The sequence below is a fragment of the Macaca mulatta genome, chromosome 18 (assembly GCF_049350105.2).
Source record: "Macaca mulatta isolate MMU2019108-1 chromosome 18, T2T-MMU8v2.0, whole genome shotgun sequence".
NCBI lineage: Eukaryota > Metazoa > Chordata > Mammalia > Primates > Cercopithecidae > Macaca > Macaca mulatta.
Window position 1 is genome coordinate 65,870,191 of NC_133423.1, and position 24,421 is coordinate 65,894,611.

Here is a 24,421-nt window from a genome sequence, read left to right on the forward strand (position 1 = left end):
CGAAGACTGGCAGAGAGACGGCAATATGGCGAGAATGCCTGGCAGCGGGGACTGTAACACCAGCGCGGGCGGCAGCGCCAGCGCCGCCGCCGCCGCCGCCGAGAACAATGGGGAGCAGGGCGAGGGCGAGCGCGGCGCGGGGGGCCGCGGCCGCCGCCACGGCCGTCCGCACTACTGCAGCGCGGGCGAGGAGGAGGAGGAAGAGGAGGAGGAGGACGAGATCCAGGAGGTGCAGATAACGGGGGACGAGGAGGAGGAGGAGGACGGAGGTGGGGGGCTGGAGGAGGACGAGGAGGAGGAGGAAGAGGAGGAGATGGGGCTGGACTGGGACGAGCCCCTGGAGCCCGAGGACTCGGCCGGGGAGGAGCTGGAGCCCGAGCCGGTCCATATGATCAATATGGACCAGAGCGCAGCGCTGGAGCCCGAGGCGCCGCCGCGACTGCTGGCGCCCCGGGCCCGCGGCGGGCCGCCCGGGGACGGCGCCGAGCTGGACCCCGACGTGCTGCAGCGCCCCGAGCGGGCCCGGCTGAGCGAGAACACCCGGCTGGCCACCCGCTACGCCGTGCGCATCTTCCGGGAGTACCTGAGCGAGAAGGCGCAGAGCCCGGACTTCGAGACCATGGACAAGGGGGCGCTGTGCCGCGTGCTGCGCTCCTTCTATGCCGAGGCCCGCTCCAAGAGCGGCCAGCTCTACAGCAAGTCGTCGCTCATCAGCATCCGCAGCTCCCTCAACCGCTACCTCAATGAGCCCCCGTACTGCCGCACGCTCGACCTCACCAAGGATCCCGAGCTGCGCAGCGCGAACCTGACGCTGGCCGCGGTCATCCGCAAGCTCGAGGAGCAGGGCGCCGGACCGGTGGTGCAGAAGCAAGCCATCACGCGCGCCGACCTGCGCAAGCTGTACACCTCCAGCGTCTTCAGCACCAACACGCCCTTCGGGCTGCTCAACAAGGTCTGGTTCGAGACGTGCATGTACTTCTGTACCCGCGGCCGCGAGAACCAGCGTGAGTTGGAGGAGGACTCTTTTGGGCTGGCCATGGACGAGGACGGTCGCAAGTTCGTCTACTTCAAGTCCCTCGGGCCCTACCACAAGTCGCGCTCGTCGTCGTGGAGCAAGAAGCGCGCCGAGAGCAGCGACGAGGAGAACTTGCCCCGCATGTATGAGACGGGCACCGAGTTCTGCCCCTACGCCAGCTTCGTCAAGTACCTGTCGAAACGCAACCCTCTCTGTAAGGCGTTCTTCCAGCGGCCCCGGGACCACTGCAGCGAGGGCGATGTGACCTGGTACGAGAACAAAGCCATCGGCAAGAACTTGCTAGGCACTAGGATGCAGATGCTGTCCAAGGCGGCTAAGCTCTCCAAGACCTACACCAACCACTGCATCGGCGCCGTCTCCATCGCCACGCTCAACAGCATCGCGGGCATTGGTACCAAGCTGGGCTCGCCCGCCCCGCAGGGCTGCTACGCCGAGGCTCTGAACGGGGCGGCACGGCACCACTCCCACCACCCCCCCACCCATCCCTCCCACCACCACCGCCCCCAGCCGCCCTCGCTGGGGAACACTTACATCCTCCCCAAAGACAGCCAGGTCGGGCCCGACGTGAAATCCGAGGCTGCGCCCAAGCGCGCCCTGTACGAGTCGGTGTTCGGGTCGGGGGAAATCTGCGGCCCCTCTTCCCCCAAAAGACTTTGTATCCGCCCCTCGGAGCCTGTGGATGCGGTGGTGGTGGTTTCCGTGAAACACGACCCCCTGCCTCTTCTTCCAGAAGCCAATGGGCACAGAAGCACCAATTCTCCCACAGTAGTTTCACCTGCTATTGTTTCCCCCACCCAGGTAACCAAACCAAACTCTATGCATGAAATGTTTCTTTGGTACAACTTCGGGACTAACTTTTGTGCTAATGCAGCTCTGGGCAGGGGGGAAGTTTTAAAAAGTAGGCAATGTACTGAATGGGATTTGGTTTCACCCTTAGAAGTTAACTCTCTTGGTGCTTTTTGGGAAACTTTACACCTAACCTTAAAAAATGTGAGAGAGGGCATGCTACCTAACAAATCACTTCTGTGCAGTAAGGCGAAAAACTTCAAAGTTCGCCGAACAAAAGGATTAGCTCACTCTTGCAGCCGCTCTTCATTGAATGTGTTGAGTTTTATAAGGCAAAGAGTGCGAGAACGCTGTAAATGCAAAGGAAGCAGTTGCTTAAGACATATTTGAATCAAGTATCCCTTAAAAGACTCTATTACATATTCGCCATGACTTTGGAAGGTAGAAAAACAGTTATAAATTATTGAAAAGAAAACGTGCCAATCCCACTTCCTGTAGCTTTTTTTTTCTTTTTCTTTCCTTTTTTTTTTTTTTTTTAAGAAAAGGGGTGGAGAGTGGAGAGCCAGGCAGTTGAGTGCCAGTTTATACTGTAACATGTAGTCGAATGTAAAGTGGCCGTGTGGGGTGCAATTTTCAGAAACTAAAAGTCTCTTGTTAGAGTTATTATTCAGGTGGGAACGTGGTATCTGCAATTTCAGTCAGGCTACAAATTAGTGTATGGGCCTGTGGTGCCCAGCACTGTGGGCACTGAAACATTGCTGTCTCCCTCTAGCCCCGTGGAGCTCACCATCCTAGAGGGCAGATAATACCTATGAAGTAGGTAATGAGAGTAAGAGTGCTAACCCAGCAGCTGAGTCAGCATGAACAAATCACTTCATTTCTCTTGGCTTCACTGTCCTCATCAAAGAGGAAGAAATTATTTCAACCCTAACATTATTTAAGTCAAAGCAGTGCCAAATTCTGGGTGGAGATTGGAGCCTCTAGTGTTAGATGCTTCCTCCCTTATTTTCCCCAGGGTAGTATTTTCGTGAGTATTAGTAAAGTTATATTCATTTTTTGGACACACTCTAAGAGTCAGGAACCAGAGTCTTCGGACACTGTGCTCTATTCTGCAGAGGCAGGCGTAGCCACTGGAGGTTTTACAACTGTGACCTGCCTGCCATCAAGCAGAAGTAGGAATTTTGCAAGTCTGAAGGTATAGTGCAGGCCCTCCAGGAACATATGTCAGGTACCTCTGTGCTTTTTCCAAAGTGGAAATTCCAGTTCTGGACAAACTGACCCTTTCAAACGTTTACCAGCTAATGGGCAAGCCTCAAGGCCAACTGAGAAAGGGGCTGTGAGTGGTAATATAAACACCAGAGTTCTCTAAAATACACAAGACCTGTAGGCTATGTGTCTTCTGTACTTCGGGTGTGTAGTCCATTTCTGACAGGTTGTGTTAGAGTTTTAAGAATGGGGAGGAGAATTTAGGGTTTGCTTTTTCTTTGAAAGAAAAAATAAATGTTCACGTTCTTCTGATACAGTAAACACCCTTGAAATGCCCTAGTTTAGAAGAGCACCTAATTAAGAGTTAAAAGCCTAAGAAAGTTTATTAAGGCATGCATGGCCTTGGGATAACAATGAAACAGTTTGTCTACTGGCATCTGTCTGCTGGTTTCTTGACACCAGTGTAATATAGAATTGTGACATAAAGAACCACAAAAGATAAGAGGGTTTTGTTTCATTGGTTTGGTTTTGTTCTAAGGAATGCAATCTTTCAGTCATTATCTTTTATTTACCTGAGTAAAATAAATCAGCTCCAAAAAGACTGTATACTGATGCTTTTATTATTCTTGCATTATTGTCAGGTAACTCCTAAGTTAAATATAGATTTGAGTGTCCATATGTGGCTTATATGATTATTATGGCTCTCAAACAAGATCTTAGCTCCAAGTCCCTGTTAGTTAAAACACTACAAAAAGTTGTTCAGTTTGCACATATTTAATAGTCAGCTTTTCACTTATGAAGTCTGAGCAATCGAAGTGTTGCTCAGTAGAAAGTTGATAGCAAACTTTTTCCTTCTTTATTTATTAAAATCACTGTAAGGGTTGAGGTTCAGTGCATTTCCTGGGGCTTAATGCCTGGTGGAGGTTGCTGGCCTGTGGCATTGCTTTGGGTTATCAACTGTTCTGGCTGGTCATTAACCCCCAGGAAATGCCCGGTGCAGCTCCAGCTTCAGTCATTATTACTTAATCATAAACATAGGCTCTCTAGCCTAATACTGAGTGGACTTCATCAAGTAGTGTCATACGGAATTCCACTGTTGACCATCTTAAGACTTCTTGATAACAGAGAGGTCACACACTGATGTTTTGACTTTCTACTAATGTTGCAAGTTTCTCAAAAGATGAAGAGCCAGTTTCTTTAAATGCATTTACTCTTTTTACTTTTTGAGGGTGTTATTAAGTATATTATAGATGGGACTGGTTGAAAAATGAATGCATTCAAGGATTAACAAAGATTATGGAATGTGTGATTGCTCACGTGAAGTATCTGGCTTTTGGGGTGAGTGAGGAATTATGGCGATGGTTGTAATGGTGGCTTTAACTGATCCACTCTTTAATTCTCTTGAATGGTTGTGTTAAAAGTAAAGGGTAGTTTTAGTTCCCTTGTCCCCCAAATAGCTATTGTGATCTGAAATGATTCAGTTATTGGTACGGTTTGCAAGCTCCCAGGTGGAGGTCATGTAGTCCATTTTAAACTGCTTACCACTGTATCTTCCATCCTTATAACTATCCTCTTTGCATAAAAATAGAGCATTTTTCCTACCTCAGAGAACAGTACTTCAGGTTAGAGGGATGATAGAGATTAAAAATTTTGTTCTTTATCATTCTCAGAGGAAAAAATACTAATAAAGTTTAGATTCTGAATGTCATAGTTTTGTCACTACAGTTTCTGTAGACATGTCTCTCTCCTGTGCCAAACAAAAGTGTGAAGCATTTGCAAACTGTGACAAAGGTGTCTTTAGTTGCACTTGCTTGACCCTAACCTAGATTATTTCCAGAAATACTTTTAAGGAATTCTGTAGAGAGGACATCTGTTAGTGGAAAGATTGTGGGGGCTGGTGCACATCCCCTGTTTGTGTTTTATTGTCTTCACTGTGGGCTGTTGGTCCTTATAGTTTGCGGGGTGGAAACTGCAGAGGCTGCAAGCAGGCTGACACAGTTAGTTGTTCATTAACTTACCTTTGAGGAGAAGCCAGAGGCTGACAGCTCAGGGAATCGACTCAGGTGCTGTAGGGGCAAGGAAGAAGGAATACTTAATGTATCTACTTAATAGAAAAAGGCATGCGTTTTATGTATTAATTGAAATTAATACATAGTTTGTTTGAATTTGAAGACATAGTCCTAGTTTGAATTTGAAGACTAAGAGGGAGGGATGTTCTTTATTTCTTATAGATGGAATCAAATTTTTATAAACATGAAAGGAGTATAGCAATTGTAACAAGACTTCTTGCCATGGTTATTTGGAGCTATTAAGATTAACTGCCTTTTAAAGAGTGGGTGTTTTTCTGATTTTTAATACTAGTTTGTGGCTACGTTCCTTTTTCTGCTGCAAGAATGTTTGCTGTCCTTTATGAAAAGTTCAAGTTGGTGGAGAAACTAAATGTCTTGTACACAAGTACGTAACTTTCTTCATTCAGGAAGTAGTTACTGAGCACCTACTATTTTGGCTTTTGTAACAGGAATCTATAAATTAATCGTTTACCACCTGACAAGTAGTCTCATTGGCAAAATTTTGGCTTCTTTACCTGTTTAAACTAGATCAAAATAAAGACAGTTAAAAGGTGATGCACTCAGTGTTTTGCAGCAGTCATTTTGGGAAAGAAATCTGAACCTTTATATTCTCTTTCATGCACTCATATATTAATGTTGCAACCAGTATTCAGGAGTATTATTTTAAATTGATATAAACTCATATCTGATGTCAGTTCACTCTGTACTCAAGCTGACCCATGAAATAGAAAAAGAAATACTTGCTGCCAAGGGAGAAAGTAGACCCCATTCATCTAAAACCTAAATCTTTGTGTCATCCTGTTTTTAAAATCTGGCTCCCCAAGCAAATGTCACCGAAAGACCACCCTCTTGTCATTACTAAGTAGTTTTCAAGCAGGAAGAAGCCTTTCTTTTCTGGGAACCACTAGTTACATGTGAGACCACTTGGATGAACTTTTCACCCAAGTGGGTCCAGGCCAGTCAAAGCGCTACTTCAGTTATCCAATAAAACTTGAGTTTCAAGACACCTTTTGGTGTTTTACCTGCCATTTCAAAAGCAGAATCGATACAGGAGTTCCGGTGTAGTATGTGTCTTTAAAATCTTAGGAACGTAAATGTAAACTAGTCATCTGTAGGTCTGTCACGTGTTAGAACTTTCATTTGTAGAACCGATTTTACTTCTCTTGACTTAACTGTCATTCATTGCATTGTACCAATAGTCAAGTTGCCTTTTTAAAGATTTCTTTGGACAATTTATATAAGGGATAAGGTAGTATGAATTAATTTGTTCAAAAAAGGGGGATATGGATTGACCTTGATAAACTAACATGAACGAAAACGTAGCTTTAGGATTTGAAACACTGCACAGGCACGCTTCTTTAATTAACATTTTTAGTGCTCTAAGATGCTGAATTCAATTCATCCACTGTTAACTGAGCATCTTTCTGCTTGCTAAGTGCTGCAGAGAGGAGCAGGATTCAGTCCTTGCCCTCAAGAGGGATTCACAGAGGCTGGGCAATTAGTGGACTTGTACCCTTAAAGCTGAAATAATTCTCTGCTTGCTACATGATCATCAGAGGGGAAACAGGTGAACTCTTAAAGTTTTGGGCTCTATAAAGTTCTTTTGGATTTTCAGATTTTTAAAAACTTTTCGTTTGCCTACTCTTCTCTTCCAAGAGAACATGGGTGGTGAGTGGTTTTGAGTCTTTATAACAGCATGAGCTTCTAGATGGCCCGGAAATAAATGATCTTTTCAGTCCTTTGAAATACACTACAGCAAAGGGTATGGGTAGAGATTCAATCTGAATATGAGGTTGTGTTATCTAATGCCCATGACCGTAAACTGGACAACAGACCCTGCTGTGCCCACACTAGCACTACAGGAAGCTGAACCTAATGAGGCGTGTTCTGGGTTTTCAGTGATTCTCCAAATTCCTTTCAACACTTTCTTTACAGTCAGACTTCTTACCTTTTAGCTTATAGTATATAGCAACCTGACAGAGCCTTTTCTTTCTTCCTAAAAAAGATCCACTTACATATGACAGCAAACTTTCATTCATGACAGGCAGGGCTTTTTTTTTTTTTTTTTTGGTTGGGGGTGGATATGATACATTTTGCCCAAGTCTTGGGTAACAGAATTTTCAACAATAACGGAGGTAGGAGCTATCTTACGGTATCGTAAGTCAAAAGTGTCTGCGTTTTCTTTGGAGTTTTTAATCACATGTGCTTTTAGGCAACTCCTGCATGTACACAGTTTGCTTTGGGCTAGCTTTTCACATTTTCAACCCCAATGAGAATTTCCTTTCTCTGAAGACCCTCTCGATCCAAAGGTGTGTGATTCAGCTCCTTTTTCTCCAGGCAGGGACCTTGGTTGTTTTTAATCCTGTGGGCTGCAGGGCAGAGGGAAGATGGTGCAGGCCTCTAGTGATGAGTTCATTTTATGTAACCCGGGAGAGCTGAGGGAATTGGAGAGACCTGGAGGGAGAGGGCTGAGGATGGACTCAGGCTTCTTAGTGATCCCCACTCCACCAGCCCATTCTGCACCTCCAACCCTGCAGCACCATCTCCACCGGGAAGAGGCAATGCCACTTGAAAATCCTCTTCATAATCCAAACCTTTCCTGGGAGTATCTGGACTCGTTCACACCCTGAATTACAGTTGACCATTGAACAACTCAGGGCTTAGGGACGCTAACCCCCTGCAGTCAAAACGCTGCTTATAACCAATTTTTGACTTCCCCAAAACTTAAGTAATAGCTTGCTGTTGACCAGAAGCCTTGCCAATACCATAAACAGTTGATTAACATATATTTTGTATGTTTTATATATCATCTGTATTCTTACAATAAAGCAAGCTAGAGAAAAGAAAATGTTATCAAGAAAATCATAAGATAGAGAAAATGTATTTACTATTCATTGAGTGGAAGTGGATCATCATAAAGGTCGCCTTGTCTTCAGGTTGAGTAGGAAGTGGGGAAAGAGAAGGGGTTGATCTTGCTGTCTGAGGGGTGGCAGAGGCAGAGGAGGCAGAGGAGGTAGAAGGGGAAGCAGGACAGGCAGGCACACTTGGTGTGACTTTCATTGAAAAACATCCACATATAAGTGAACCCGCACAGTTCAAACCCCTGTCATTCAAGAGTCAAGTGTACTGCTTTCCCCCAACTGGCAGTGAACCTGGAAGGTTTTGATCCAGTCTGGGAGGAAGGCAGGTAAAACGTGCTGCCCAAAGAGGCTGGCAGATTTAAGACAGCATTAGGTGGTAGGCCTCTAGGCGAGAAGAGGAGGAGTCCAGAAAGGAATGCTAAGGAATGACAGAGACAGATGTTGCTTCCTTTGTGAGTAATTCAGTTGCAAATTAAAATGTCAGGACTAGTTTGGGAGCTTGTGATCATGAATTTCTAGTTTTACTTCATGTCCCTAGTCCGGTTTAACCCAGTTCAGCCTAGTATCTCCCCATTCAATCCCCATCCTTTCTGTCTTAACACAAGAAGAAAAAGGAAGCAATTGTTTATAGCACCGGTTCCCATTTGGGCCCTTTCACCGTGTGCCAGGGACCAAACTAGTTAAGTACACTATCTATAGCTTTAAAATCGAATTTCCTATTTGTGTATTTCTCTGCTTCACCCTCTATTTAGACAAAATGTTCATAGATAATATCTTCATATATACACATATATGTAAATTTGATATTTGAAAAAATCCTTCATTTTCATCATGATCTGAGAAATAAGTGTTGAGGATAAGTTTCTTGTGCCTGTGGATTAATTCTGATATTTCAAGTTGCTATGGTTTTTGACATGCGGTTTTAAGGAACTTAACTTAGAAACGTGAATTATTTCCACATTCCTGGCTGTTACGGGTCAGCGAGTGGAGTGTTAGACCAGATCCAGGGAGGAGTGAACGTGGGGAGCACTGTAGGGGCATAAGGCACGAGGCTCCCATCTCGTTGTACTGCAGTCTGCTGAGACAAACTTGATTCATTCGTTGGAGAGTTCTGATGTAAACTGTCACAATCTCTAACTGGTTCTGTAGCTGTGGAGTAGAATATAACCATTAACGTTAATAATAATGAAGACATACTGAAAACTTGAAAGTAGTCCACCAGCCAGCAGCATCTGCGTCACTTGGGAGCTTGTGGGAAATGCAAAAATCCCGCCACTCTGTGCCCCTGAATCAGCCCCTGCACTTGAAAAGACTCCTAGGCAGTGCATGTGCTCTGAACATCTTGAGCACTGGCTGATGTGGTCTCTCATTTAATCCTCATGCAGCCCTCCCAGGAATTATGGTTATTATTTTCATTTTGTAAAGGAGGAAGCAAGCTAAGGGTCATAGATGCTGATTCAGTTGTTTAAGCCCTAACAACTGGTAAGTAACTATGCTGGGATTTGAACCCAGCCTGTCAGATTCCACAGTCTGCGCTTTCAAACCCATGGCCCGTCGATTCCAGAATTCTTATCAACTGTTCAAATAAAAGAATCCAATAAAGAGAAGATGATAGAACATGAAATCACATTATTACCTGTGATGCTTTTCTGGAACAACTGAAGAAGAGAGAACGTGTTAAAAGACAGCATTACAAAGCAATGATATAAGTAGGCAGAGACACACAAAATGATATTTCCAGTGTGTGGCATGCTTCCGTTTTGCTGTGTGGGGCCCCCAGCCTTTGCTGAGTCTGGGATTTGGAGCAACCTCATTTGAGAAACCATATCACGTAGTGGTTAAGAACAGACTCCAGAGCCACATCCCCTGGAGCAAATCTCAGCTCTGCCCAGACCGCTGGGTGCCTCAGTTTCCTCCTCAGTCAAACGGGGATGATGATAACATTGATCTCACAGGAGCGTGGGTGTTAAATGAGATACTGCTTGAAAAGTGCTTCAAACATGAGCACTATATGAATATTTGCTATCAGTTTGTTATCTTAGTGCAGAATGCTTTACATTTGAACAAATGCAGATCTTTACCAGCCTTCAGTTTGGCCCTTGGAAGTAGCTTGTCCAGGTGCTGTGCAGGGGGCCCCTCTGCCGTTTCTTCTTTTGCGGTGTCCATAGACTGTGGTCAGTAGCACTTTTGCAGGTCTTCTGGGAGATACGAGATCTCAGTGCAGGCTCGGGCACTCTGGCCTACCTGGGCCCTCTTCCCTCTCACAATTAACCTAAAAAAGCCCATCTGTGTGGATGCTTTACCTCAAAGCCTGTTTTCTCTCCTCTACTTTTCCTTAAGATTTGTATGTTCTGTGGCCCACGTGGGATTTAACTCCACACCTTCTTCTAACTTAGTTCTGCAGACCCTTCCTGTTGCTCTTTACAGAGGCTTAGAAATTTTCTTTTCTTTTCTTTTTTTGAGACGGAGCTTTGCTTTTGTTTCCCGGGCTGGAGTGCAATGGTGCGATCTCAGCTCAGTGCAGCCTCTGCCTCCTGGGTTCAAGTGATTTTCCTGCCTCAGCCACCTGAGTAGGTGGGATTACAGATGTGTGCCACCATGCCCGGCTAATTTTTGTATTTTTAGTAGAGACAGGGTTTCACCATGTTGGCCAGGCCGATCTCAAACTCCTGATCTCAGGTGATCCACCTGCCTCAGCCTCCCACAATGCTGGGATTACAGGCGTGAGCCACCATGCCCGGCCGGAAATTTTCTAGTGCTAAAAAATTAGCACTAGGACTTGGGGAGCCTACTGATGGGCATAACTGCTGCCTAGGCTACAGCACATTGACAAATGAAATGAGACAACAATGAACAGAGTGAAATCAACAGTTTTTCAAAAGAGATTAAATTTTATTTGGAATGGCTTGAGATGAAGGGAATGGTCATTATACTGGGATTCCTAAAATATTATGAAGGTCATTATAGCTATAATCTACATAAATTTCTTAATTTCAGTATTCTAGAAGTAGGGTCTATATTTGGCTAGAGCTTATGCTATGATGTTTACGTTTCCCTAATGCAAAAATGCATTACAACTTTCTAATACTTGACTTCTGTCTTGGATACTATGTAAATCAATAGAAATGTCACTTAAAGTTGAGGTGTACTAATATACAGTTGAAATAGACTATAGAATTAAAATAATTGGTTGGTATTTTGATACATTATTGCTGACCAGTTAATGATCTTTTGTAACTTGTTTTTAGTGTGACAGTGCAGGGATTTATTACCTCTGATTTAGTTTGCCCTTCAAGTACTTACAGTATTCAGCCAGCATAGTCCTTATGGAATAGGTTTTTGGGTTTTATAGAATAGCATATTGTATTAAGCCAGTTTATATGGAATATTGGCTTCTATTTTGTGATATTCTTTCTGACAAAACTATATCTAAATAGATTTTAGATATTTTCTTACATCTTGAACAAATATTGTTGTTGTTGCTTTTTACTCCAGAAAAAAAGAGACTTGCTGAATGTTTATTTTTCAGTGGATTGAGGTAGCAATTTAGAAACATGTTGCTGTAGAAACACACAGACCTAAATAAAAGTATAACAAGAACATTAGAAAGCTGATTATGCTAGCTTCTTTTCCGCTCACCCCAGAGTTCTTTCACATGTTCGTCTTTTATAATTAATGGTAGGGTGTTCACAATGCTGGATTTTACTGTTTTTTCAGGATCACTTTATGGAGGTGGTGGAGGTGGTAATGTTCCAGGAATGTGTCTCGTGGTTTTTTTTTTTTTTTTTAATTTATGAAAAGGATCATGGAGTCATAGAATCCCATGTCATCCTGTAATTCCTCCCTTGAGGGGTTTTTAGAACCACCTCTTGGGATGTGAGCCAAGATCTAAGGAGAGAAAGGCAAGGTGAAAGAGGATGCTATTCAGAAAAACTCTGAAAAGCAAATTCATTTATGAAAGCATTTATTGAGCACTTACTGTGTGCAAGGTAGGAATTTGGAGGTAAAGAATAACTTAGAAATATTTAAGAGAAGACACTGGAGAAACTACAGTGGAATATCTAGGGCAAGTCCAAAGGACTGGCTGGAGATCCAGTCTTATCTCATTGCTGAGTGTTCCCAGGTCAGCCCTGGAGAGCAAGGGGTGTGTATTAGTATCTCAGAAATGGGACCAAAACTGGCCTAAGCGAACTGAAAGACTAAGCAGTTAAACCTGAAGTGCATGTACGGGGAATGTGGAAACCCAGGAAAAAATAAAATATTACCTTGTCAAAAAATTTAAGCCTTTTCTTTGCTGTAACATTGCAGGCTTCTCTGGTAAGCCTTAGTACACTTGTATTTTAGGTGTCCCCATTCCAAGTGAGCTGCCACATTCCACCACATATGAGCCACTCTGAATGTTCACCCTGTTGTGAAGCCACATATTTTAAGATTGAGCGTATGTACAATAATCCCACAAAATCCAGAACTGGTACCCTGTCAGTTCACATGTTAATTACAACTCCCACTCACTAAATGTATGGCTTTGGAGCCCAGCGTGGTTTCCTTCACCTCTCAGGTCTGTGGGGCCACACTCTGAGTAACCACTAAGGTGCTTGTAAACAGTGCCTCACAGTTGGCAAAGGGCTTTCCTGTATGTGATTTCATTCCAGGGACTTTGTAGGGCAGTTCCTAGTGTCAGGTATTGGGCTAGACAGACTGAGGGGACACAGAAAAAAAAATCTTTTTTTTTTTTTTTTTTTTTTTTTTTGAGGAATCACTTAGTCTCATGGGGGAGGCAAATAAGTAACCAAATGAATAAACCCTGACTGTGTGATAAGTCCTGTGAATCTATGCACAGAATATTAGCAAGCTGAAGAGAAAAGATAGGAACTTTCAGCATACCCATTCTACAGATGAGGAAAACTGACCTTCGCATTCACCTACCTACCGAAAAACAAAGTTCAAGTTCTGGTTCCAACTCCAGGCCACGTCTACAGTGGTACTTTTAAAGCTGTACCTTATAGATAAAGTTATAAATACGGTCCAGTTAGGTATTAAAGGGAAGATAAAAAGGACACCAAATCACAAGTGTATTGATGGATGTGTCTTTTGAAAATGGAATGAATCCTAGTGTGATTTTGTGTTTTTGGAGCCTCAGGAAAAGAAAGGGGAACATGATGGGTTCAGGTGAAATGAACAGCCCAGTCTTCCAAATGTCAGTATACACCCGAGACATCAGTGGCGGAAAGCTACAGTCTTAGGTTGACTTGGGGACTTTTTTTAAAATACGAAGTCGAGCCCCCGGAGCCATTTCTGCAGTGGGTCGGTGCAGACTGGCTCCTTGCTGGGGGTCTGACGCTCACTGGGACCAGTCCTGTGTTTCTGTGGTTCTTTATCTGTTCACTGACTGTTTGGCAGTTGAAGACTTGCTCCCCAAGGCCCTCAGCCTTTGGCACTTCATTCAGAACACTGAATTAAAAGAGAAAAGGAATGCAGTTCTGATGCAGTTAGAGCTAGTAAAAAGAACCAATAAAAATGACTATAAAGTGCCTGACAAATAGAAAATGTTTAGTAATACCAAGGTACTTTATGGGGGAAGGGTTTACCTCTTGGCACAGGATGACAGCCCCCTGCAGCCCCAGGCTTTTCCCTCCATGATGCCCTTGGCAGGGAGCTCTTGCCCAGCCAGAACAGGTGAGTGAAAAGATTGTACTGTCTTGGAGTCACCTGACTTCTTACCACAAGAACATCCTTCAGAAGTGGAAATCACAGACACATAGGTCTTTTGCTGGTGACAACAGATAACACAAGAGATAAAGAACACTTCGGTGATATGAGAGTAAAAAGGAAAATGAGGAAAAGACAGTAGAAAAAAGTATAGGAGAAGTAAGTGGTTAAAGAACCTCTGGTCATAAAGGAAGAGGTACATCAGTTTGGAGCAAAACTCATATTCTCTATGGGTTCTGGTAGAATTACCAAGGGATGGACCAACTTAAAGTTACATGAATCATTGACCTGAATGATCTTAGGCAGGTTACTACATTTCTTAATAGGAATAATACAAATACATATGTATAAAATATATATCTATATGGGGTAGAGATTATTGACAGGTTAGAGGAAAATGAGAGAGATTATATACAATTTACAGATGATCTTCAGTAGTCTGTTTGAAAGATAAGACAAAGGGTCCAAAAAAATTACAAAATATTTATAAACACAGGCAGAAGTGTGGAGATGTACAAAGAAACCAGTTGGAGAACTCACATCTTTGGCAAGGATAAAATAATGATAATCGAGACAAATAAGAAAAACTAAAGCTTAGAGAAAGATGGATATTAAATTATAGGTGTAGGTAGGTATTATGTGACTCACTAAAATATAAAAATAAAATGAAACACCAACTTTTTTCTCTCCTTTATGCCACAGAGAGAAAAGTTTAAATATACTTTATGTAAAATATTTAAAGGATTAATTTTGAACAAACACTAAGTAGATTTTATTTTCTATGTATATTTTTAAGTAGATTATAAATAAAAAACTAAAATGAATTACAAGTGTGGGCAATAGAAATCTTCAGGTTTCAATAAGATTATCCATCTCGTAATAAAAAATACAATTTGATTTTTCCTAATTATAAGCAGTGTACTTAAAGAGATCAGTCACTTTTTATTTATAATTTTCATTAGAATGTTGTGATACCAGTAAACCATATTCCAAATGTGTTTCAATAAAGAAATATCTTCATCATCTAGAATATGGAGCTAGGCTACTCTTACACTTTTATTATTAAAATCTAACACAATCAGATGATAAATTGCAAATTCCATGGCTTGCTTTTTTTTTTTTTTTTTTTAATTATAGCTTTAAAATATTCTCAAAGGCCAGGAGTGGTGGCTCACACCTGTAATCCCAGCACTCTGGGAGGCTGAGGCAGGCAGATCACTTGATCTCAAAGAGTTCAAAACCAGCCTGGGGCAATATGGTGAAACCCCATCTCTATAAAAAATATGAACCCTCGCTCAGCAGGGTGGCACATGCCTGTAGTCCCAGCTACTTGGAGGCTGCGGTGGGAGGATTGCTTGAGCCTGGGAGGTGGAGGTTGCAGAGAATCAAGATTGTGCCACTGCACTACAGCCTGGGCTACAGAGGAAACAAAGAAAAAAAATTCTTATGGCCACTTAGCTAGAAAAGATCTCATCGAAATACAATAAAGAATATGAAACTTTCTGGCAATGTATTACATAGAACAGTAGCACTCTTTGTAATAAAGTGCTCATTTGAGACAAATTAAGTCATTCTCTTAGCCCCCTTTTCCTACTTGACTGAAATAAAATACTTGCTCAGTTGACAAAAACCATCAAATAATTCACATTTTAGTCGTAATTGAGTTTATACTAGCTCGTTTAGAAATAAAGTCAGCAAACATTATCTGCATCATAAAGCGTGAATCGCAGTTAGATTATTAGCTTTCAATGCTTTGCTTGGTAAGAGGGCTACCACATATCTCATTCCTGAAGAATCTGTTCCTACAATCAACCCAACAACTAACATCTGTGTATCACATGTTATGTAAATACTCAAGGTTCTCTATTCCGTATGATCCTCATAGCAACTCAGGCTACAGAGCTTAAGTGACCTGCTCCAGGAAGGAGGTGGTCAATGGCAAACCTAGGACTGGATCCCAGGTCTTTCACTTGTTCTGTTCACTCAACAAACATTTATTGAGCACCAGCTTCACTGATCACTGAGTACACAATAAAGAACAAGGCACTGAAGGTCTTGTTTCCCATGGACTTGACAGTCAAGTGGGAAAGACAGGAAAACTCATAAAACCATGCTTAATATAGATGGAAGTAACTGAGCAGCTACTCTAGTCCCCAGGATTCCTCCTCTTAATGTGTCATCTTTTTCCCCATCAGTTGGGTCACACCCCCACAGAAGCCGGCCACACTGATCACTCATGCCAACATAATCACAATAAGGCACTGCATAAACCCAGAGCCAACCTTCTCTGACCACCTCAACCCGTTGTTAGGTAGGGTAGACATCACAGGTGAGGAGATGGAGGCCCAGAGAAGGTGAGTGGCAGATTCCGGCCTAGAGGCAGGAAGTGATCAGCAGGGAGCCATGACTCACACCTGTAACCCCAGCACTTTGGGAAGCTGAGGCGAGAGGATCGCTTGAGGCCATGAGTTTGAGACCAGCCTGGGCAACATAATGAGACCCCATCTCTACAAAAAATTAAAAAATTAGCCAGTTGTGGGAGTGCATGTCTGTAGTCCCAGCGGCTCTGGAGGCAGGAAGATCTCTTCAGCCCAGGAGTTTAAGGCTGCAGTGAGCTATGATCATGCCACTGCATTCCAGCTTGGGCAACAGAGCAAGTTCCTGTCTCAAAAAAAAAAAAAAAAAAAAGAATAAAAAAGGAATTGATCCTGACTCAAAGACTCAGAATCGCTTTCCTTCTTGACAAAGCCGCCTCTCCTCACTTGTTAGGTTATGTGTAGCCTTTATGGTGGGATTACATCCTGCCTTATTCAGCCCGTCCTCATCCTGGCATACCACTCAAAATCTGAATGAATTGCTCAAGGGCTAAGATCTTTGTTCTCTGGGATACACACTTTCCTTCCAACTGCCGCTCTCCAGATAGGTCTGTCAAGAAATCAGGCCTTTCTCCCTCATTCTTATAAAAGAAAGCAGCTAAGGTATTATTGATGGAATCAAAAGAAACTGTTAAGAAAGGTAAGCACTTGTTTGTGAAATGCTTCATCCATATTTGTGATACTAAAGAATCGTGGGATTAGCTTTGGAGAATGAGATCAGCTCAGGAGGCTGCTGTTCACAGCTAAACTGTATCCTGATCCTCCTACTTGCTGTCAATGGGTGACCTCACCAAACAAATTTAGGAAGAGCCCTTCTGAATAGGGCAGCTAGGATCCAGGAATACCTGGTCAGGTGATATTTAGAATCTCTTTCCACCCTAAGAACCCATGATTCTATCCTGGCAAAAAAATGTCTGCAAATCAAACGCTTCTAAATTAGATCAAAGTTTAAGTACACTGAGGGAAATTCTGTTTTTATAGCTCCCATTTGTCCTTGATACGAATTTTGATACTGGGTCAGGCTTTTTAAAGTTGAACATACTTTGGTATACCTTACGATGCTGTCATTTTTGGTTAGGATTTATATGTTTTAAGGATATATACACATACTTCTTTTTTACAATATTTGATTTAATGTAATGTGTATGTATTTGACTTAAAGTATTTCAACCTGTGGTTGAAATTTTCTAATTGATTTTGGGTTATTTTATTTTAAAAGAGACACAGTCTCCCTATGTTGCCCAGGCTGGTCTCAAACTACTGGGTTCAAGGGGTCCTCCTGCTTCAGCCTCCCAAGTGCCAGGATTACAGGTGTGAGCCACCACGCCTGGCCTCCCTATTTTATTTTTTATTTGCCATAATCATAGTCCTCCAAAAAAATAATGGTTATACGTTTTTAAGAGTGAGAAATAATATTTTCATGACTTTAATTCCTTTTACTCTTTAAATAAATAAAGTCTATTCCTCAAGGGCAGGGACATGGTCTGTGTTGCTCACTGCCCTAATCCCCATGCCTGCCACAGTGGTTGGTACATACTCAGTACTGAAAGTACTTGTAGAAATGAATAAAAATATGTTATAGTAACATTTTAAGGTTACTTGATAATCTTTGCCCTCTTTGCCTTGAACAGAAAGAATCTAAGTATTTTACCCTTATTTGAAAAGATGAAAACAAATTCCTTAGCTGTGAAGGTTAGAAATAAAAAGCTCTTCCAATAGCACATGAAGAAAAAACCCCATATCATCCCTTAAATAGTTTTACACACCTACTGTGTGCCTGGCACTGTGCTGTTCTCTGCAGGATCCGACGATTAAGACAGTGCCCTGAAGGTTAAGTCAAGTGCTCTACCACGTATGTTCCAATTTTAATTTGTTCTCCTCTGTTGATTTCTTAGCACATAGTAGGTATCACATACACCCAAAATAAATCACCAGCCAAATTAACTGTGGTCGTGGTAGTAATACTGCTGTCCTAGTGAGGTGTGGGTCTGGTTTCGTAGGTTGTGCCCTTTGTGCATGAGGGAGGGGTAGGACCAAGATGGACTTGCCCCAAAGTCACCAAATCTGGACTTTCAGCCTCTTCTGTGTTTTGGGTCTATATGGATGTCCTTTTCCTTTTACCTCAAGCCTACTCTTCTTTTCTTTCTTTTTTTCCTTTCCCCTTAACCCTCATATCTCTTTTGTCTTCCCCTGGCTCAACCTCTAAATCCTTTGAAATACAACAAAGATAAACTGTTTTATAGAGGTTCAGAATCACCTAATATATATTTACTCAAAGTGTAGGGTTGACAGGGCAAAATTGAGAAGTTCTTAGGGAAAGAACTCCAACTTGAGGGGGTCCATGTTAAAATTTGGGTGTAGGGAAAAGAGTAAAAAGAACTCTAGACATACTGCTTTGAAATCCTAAGGGAATAAATATCAACCCAGGGCATGAATCTGTTTAGTCTTCCATTTCCATTGCCTTGGGAGACTCTGATTTGTAAGTAAGCACCCTTTCTACAGAAGAGAAGGGCCAGAGACAGGCCTGGATCCTTGTCTGTAGGTCTAGCCATCCACCTTGGGGTTTTGTTGATGTTGTTTATGTTTAGCACCTCTTCTCGCTTTCCTAGTTTAATTCTGTTACTATTAGGATATAGCATTCCTCTGTTAGGAAATGTCAGTGACTATTGTCACTAATCCTGTTTTACTTTTTACTTTTATGGGATTTGGTCATGGATCCCATTTGTCTTTTTGATCATTCACAACTGCAGAAATTAAAATCAGCGTTCTCAAAGTTATTTAATATCATTTGGAAATTTGTATTCTGTTAGGCACAACCTCCTTGGGTTGCATTTTATTTTAAATTTAAAGAATGTGGTCTGAGAGGACAAAGTACAGTTAATAAACGGAGATGAACTTACCCGTTTTTCTGTCTTGGTACTTTTTGTCAACTGGTTAGTTTCTCTTGGTTCTCCTTTTCCTTTGGGATTTACTCTGTTTTAACTTCTGGGGGTGCAAAGAGAGCAACAAAGAGAAGGATTTTGGACTAAGAGACATGGTAGACAGAAATGTACATGAGCAAAGGCCCTGATACAGGAAAGAACATGGAACATTCCAGAATATTCTAGAAATGAAAGTTCATGGGCTTATAAGCTAGAGAGGATAGGGAAGTGGTAAGAGAGAAAACTGAAGAGTTCAGCAAGGACCCTAAAGTGCAAGTGCCAAGGCCATTTAAAGGTTTCAAGCCTCATCTTATATATAGGCAGGGCAGTCATGGAAGGGATTTGAGTGGAGGGGGAGATGCAGACCATGGATTGCAGAGGGATCAGAGCAAGGGGAGAGGTCATTGTGTCTGAGGACTAGGATGGCGGTAGTGGGTGAACAGAAGTAGATATTGACATGCTGGTGCTACGTGTGGAAACAGAGGCCACTGCAGGGGAGTACAAGGGGCTGTGATGAGTCTGCTTTAGAAGCATTGGGCTTGAGGGGCTTATGGTGTGACTAGGTAGAAATGTTGGATAAGCAGGTAGATACACAGGTTTGGCAAAGGTCTGGGCTGGAGGACTAAATTTGGAATTTCATCAGTTTACAGATGATCATTGAAGCTATTGGGGCAGATTGTTTTGCTTAGAAAGAAATTACAGTGACAAAAGAGAAGAGGGCCTCAAGAAACTGGAATCTTTGGAGGCAAAGCAGAGAAGGTGTTGCCGGCATAGAACCACAACAAGTGGCTGGAGGGGAGGAGGGGAACTGTGGGCCTTAGTTTCAGGGGCAAAGGGAGTGGTCCATTTTGTTCAATGCAGCTAAGATTTCAAGTGAGATGAAGCCTGGGTGTGTGTCCTGCAGCTGCTCTATAGGGAGGCCATTAGTCATCTCTGCAAGAACAGTTCTGTGGGACAAGGAGCAGAAGCCATATTGGCGAGAATTGAGGGAACCTGAGAGGTGAGGAACGAGGAACAGAAACGTGGCTCCGGTTTGACTGTCAAGGAGTCAGGCAGCAGAGCAACAGCTGGAGGAAGGCAGAGCTCCAGAGGAGATGATAGGTGGATCCCGTATGTTTTTCAGAAGAGAGAGGACCTGAACCTATTTAGAAAGAGCAAGAGAGATGGCAGGGTGTAGGCATGGCGGGATCCTGAGGACAGGTGGAGTGATTGGCTTTAGATTATTTTATTAACTTTTTATAGACTTTAAACTCAGAAGGAAAAGATTGACCCACGTTCGGCTGTCACTGTGGTCTCACCTTCCTCCCACCATTCTGGGACCCTCCTCCTCACATGGGGCCCACTGTACTCCCTTGGGAGTCCTGGCCAGGAAAGGATCCTGGCTCCCCATTAAAGGCTGTTCCTCGTTCAACCAGATGAACTCCAGCATCCTTTTTACTTTGAGCAGGAGACAAAAGCTGAGGATCAAGTTCAAGGTAGGGGCCCATAGTATTGAAAGAAAAGCTAATAAAATAGGAGCACTGTCTAGAAATATTTCTCAGACCACAGAGAGAACCAATGAGTTCCATTCTGTGCAACATGCTGGTCTGGTGTTTTTTGAATTAAAATAGGCTCTTGTTAGCATTACTTTAATTGATTTTAAGTGCAGTGCCTGTATGCAGAGAGAGTTTCTAGATTTCAGGCTGAGTTGGACCTGAGTAGACTGGATGCTCATCAGGGAAGAGCTAGGCTGCTATTTGCTGGCTTTCTCTGGAAAAAAATTACTGGATTTGCAATTATAATTTTTCCTCTTATTTATTTTTCCTTAACATTTGTCAGAGCAGTTTTAGGTTCACAGCAAAATTGAGCAAAAATTATGTAGAGTTCCCATAAACCTCCTGCCTCCAAAAAAGCACAACTTACCACAAGATTGACATGTAGAACCAGCGTGGTGCATTTGTTGCAATTGCTGAAACACTGACACACCATTATCACTCAAGGTCCATACTTCACAGAAGGGTTCATCTTAGTGTTGTACATTTTATGGATTTGGACAAACGTATAGTGACATATCTGTGCCATTATGGTATCACATAGAATAGTTTTGCTGCTCTAAAAATCCTTTATGTTCCACCTCGTCATCCCTCCCACTCCCCCCACTTTTTTTTTTTTTTTTTTTTGCAGTAGGTCTCTTTCACGTAAACATAAAAATGTGTTTTTCAGCCTCACCTGTTTGAAGATCTTGACACAACCTTAATAATAGCTTTGTTTTGGTTTGAGTACACAAAAGAAAAATTCAGTCGCTGACATGGAATGACATTAGAGCAGTAAGTCACTCAATTGTCTTCCACATCTAATGCTAGCTTTATTCTTCTCTCTGTTAGTTTCTCTTCCTCCCTTTTGAAGCTCTCTGTAGTTCCCATTTCAGCAGAAGCTTTTTTCCCTCCTCTGGGCAGGCAGACCTGTCCTTGATCCTGACCTCCCACCTTGCAGAGGGCCAGTCAGTGAGGATGTGTATGGCCCTTCCTGGCATTACAGAGTAAATTTCTGTCCCTAAAAGGCCAAGGAGGAGAAACTTTGGCTTTTTAAGTTGCTTATGATAATGTCTCAGGCAGAGGGCAGGGAAGTTAAAAATCAGGTAGTTTGGGAATTAAGGGGTTAAAGCATTAGTGCTCACAGCTCCACTGTTTACAGATCACTACATTTTACAGAAAATAGGCTGCTTTAAATCCTAGGGAAACTGGTCATTGTATGTTCTGTGGTTTGAAAGTTGTCGGAGACAAAAAAAGAAAAATGTAAGATAAATGGGACTGAAAATACCAATTCTTCAGGTGAAAGGCTTCCTCAGAGAGAAGCTGCTTTTAATCCACACATTGTTCTCCATTTCCTAGTCTTTTTTTTTTCTTTTCTTTATCTTTTCTCAAATGGGATTGGCTCAGCATTTTCAAGTGTTGACTGAGCCCCTCCTGGGTCTCCAGCATCCCTCTGGATGCGCTGAAGGAGGCAGAGGAACAGAGGGACCCCTTTCCGTGTGCCTTGGGCTTGACTTTTGCTCTTTCTGACTTTGCCATATTTCTGTTTCCCTAGCATCTTTCTCTTGGCTATGCTAGCCTCATCTCAAGTGACAGTCGCCACGAAATCCCAGGTTTGATGAGCTAGTTATATTTTCTAATACCTATTCAAACACATGTAGGACTATTTAGAAGCCGTAAAATGGTCATCACGTGCCACCTCAAATAATCCTGCAGCTCTGCAGTGGTGCGACGTCCTCTATTTGGGAGCCCGGATCTAGATCACAGCCTCCAAGAGCTGGAAGGAATCCTGCAGATTTCCTGAATTTCATGAATTCCTTGAGGCCCAGGGAGGTTCACTGTGCATGGGCAGCATGGTGTCCCTCCTCCTGCTGCTCCCCAAATCTCCAGAAATGCATAACCAACAAACGGGCTGTCCTCGGAGAGGGCTGCTTCTTCACTGGTCTCTTTTCTCACATTTAACTGTCACAATTTTGTGCCGCCTTGGATTTTTTTTTCCAACCCAAAGGAAAATGCTATTAAAGACTGGCCACCTGCCTCCAGAAACATAGGATCTGTGTAAACTGTCTAAATAATTTGTATGTCTCTCTCTGAACTACTCTTCACTAAACACCTACTACAGGTGTAGGCTCTGGAAGTGACAGCAGGCCACAAAAGGACAAGCGTCCTGCCCTCTCAAGAGCTTATATTGTAGGGGGAATGAGATGGACAGAAAGGGGAAATAGGTAACATTAAGAGAATATGCTGAGCACAGTGGCTCATGTCTGTGATCCTATCACTTTGAGAGGCTGAAGTGGGAGGATCGTGTGAGCCCAGAAGTTCGAGGTTACAGTGAGCTATGATCATGCCACTGCACTCCAGCCTGGGTGACAGAGCAACACCCTGTCTCAAGGAAGGAAGGAAGCCAGGCAGGGAGGGAGGAAACATTATATAGTAGTAAATATAAATGTATCTACAGAAAATGAAAACAAGGGGACATGACAGTTGGTTATCAGGGGAGTGAGGCTGCTTAGATGTGGGCTTTGGGAAAGAAATTGCAGAGGCAGGAAGAAGCTGACCATAGGAGAGCATCCCAGGCAGAGGGATCAGCTCATGCAAAGGTTTTGGAAAATCTTTGGGAAATACCAAGTTAGTTCAGTTTGACTTGGCTGCAGAGAAGGGAATGAGGTGGAGCAGTTAGTTGGACCTCACTGGAGGCTGTGGGGAATGATTGAATATTGGCTCACAAAAGGTAATCACATCCCTGAATTCAGCCCTGGAAATGAAGCAGATTGGTTCCGCCAGCGGATCAGAGCACATGCATTGTTGCAGTTTGTCATGTGGTTACTTTAGGATCTCTAATCTAGATTTGATCTGTGGGGATACTAGTGGTCCTACCTCAACAGAGTGTGTCTGCACCCTGCTTAGCACAACGGAGCTTCCTCCTAACCCCTAAGGCCTTCTGGAAAGTCCATACTGATAGAAAAAGAGACTTGCATGTGCAAAAGAAACCAAGATTTTTAAAGTTGGTGTTTGGATCATTCTGCCCTGTACCACTCATCAAAGGAAGGTGTTGGGGATTGGCAGTTAGTATTGGCTGGGTTTTCTATGAGAGAGTTTTTTTTTAGGGAAATGAACTTTTTTGATATTCAGCATTCTTTCCAGAGGTCCTTTCTGGGTGGAGTTCATCCAGGCAGTACATATAAACAGTGAGATCAAGGCATTTTGTTAAAGGAGAACTACAAGTTGTGCCTCTAACAAATGACTCCAGAAGAGCATATGCGGTTTGTGCCTTTAGATTTTTTTTTAAATTAAAAAATGTCTTAAAATTTAACACATGTACATGTTAAAATTTAAAAATATACCATGAAAAATGACTCTGCCTCCTATTTCTGACTGCCAATCCCCCATTTTCCTCTTTAGAGACAACCACTGTTAACATTTTCCTATGGATTCTTCCAGAGATATCATATGCACATTCAAACATATATGTACATACCACATATGGGTTTTGAAAGGTAGAGCTTTCTTAATGTTTGGGTGTATGGCAGCTGCTTAAAGGTTAGGGAAAAATTGAACAATATTGAGAAAAGAACAATACAGGATGAATAATATCACTGGGATACTGATTCCTGAGCCTGAGTGACTTTGGGGGCTCATGTAAATAATGCAGATCATTCCTACAGGAAAAAATATAAATAATACATACAGTTAAAGTGAGCTAATTCTATCTGTAAAGACAATGTTTTGAAATAAAACAGGACCTTGAATTTTCTCATTTTGTCTGTAATAGGGGAATCTTTGGGAGTCTTGTCTCTCTCTGTGTCTCACTAAAGCTGGATAGTGATGGAGCCTCTGAGCACTGTCTTGCATGCTCCTTGGCGCCTTCACCTTGGCCCATAAGTAAGGGTGGTTGGGAGCTGTTCCTAGCAACAGGCATCCCCCTCCCCCTGCTGGAAAGCAGGCAG

The 24,421-nt window shown here is 42.8% G+C and overlaps 1 protein-coding gene across 5 annotated transcripts in view; it reads left to right on the forward strand.

Annotated features, from left to right (window-relative positions):
• KCTD1 (potassium channel tetramerization domain containing 1) overlaps positions 1 to 24,421 on the forward strand; it is a 200,275-nt gene that overhangs the window by 105,085 nt on the left and 70,769 nt on the right. Inside the window, exon 1 of one of the 5 annotated variants that reach the window (XM_015121710.3) lies at positions 9 to 1,834. The exons of the other annotated variants lie outside the window; for them this stretch is intronic. Coding sequence (XP_014977196.3) covers positions 26 to 1,834 — 1,809 coding nt within the window. The 5' untranslated portion in view covers positions 9 to 25. Of the gene's footprint in view, positions 1 to 8; positions 1,835 to 24,421 lie in introns of those variants that run through there. 5 annotated transcript variants of the gene reach the window in all.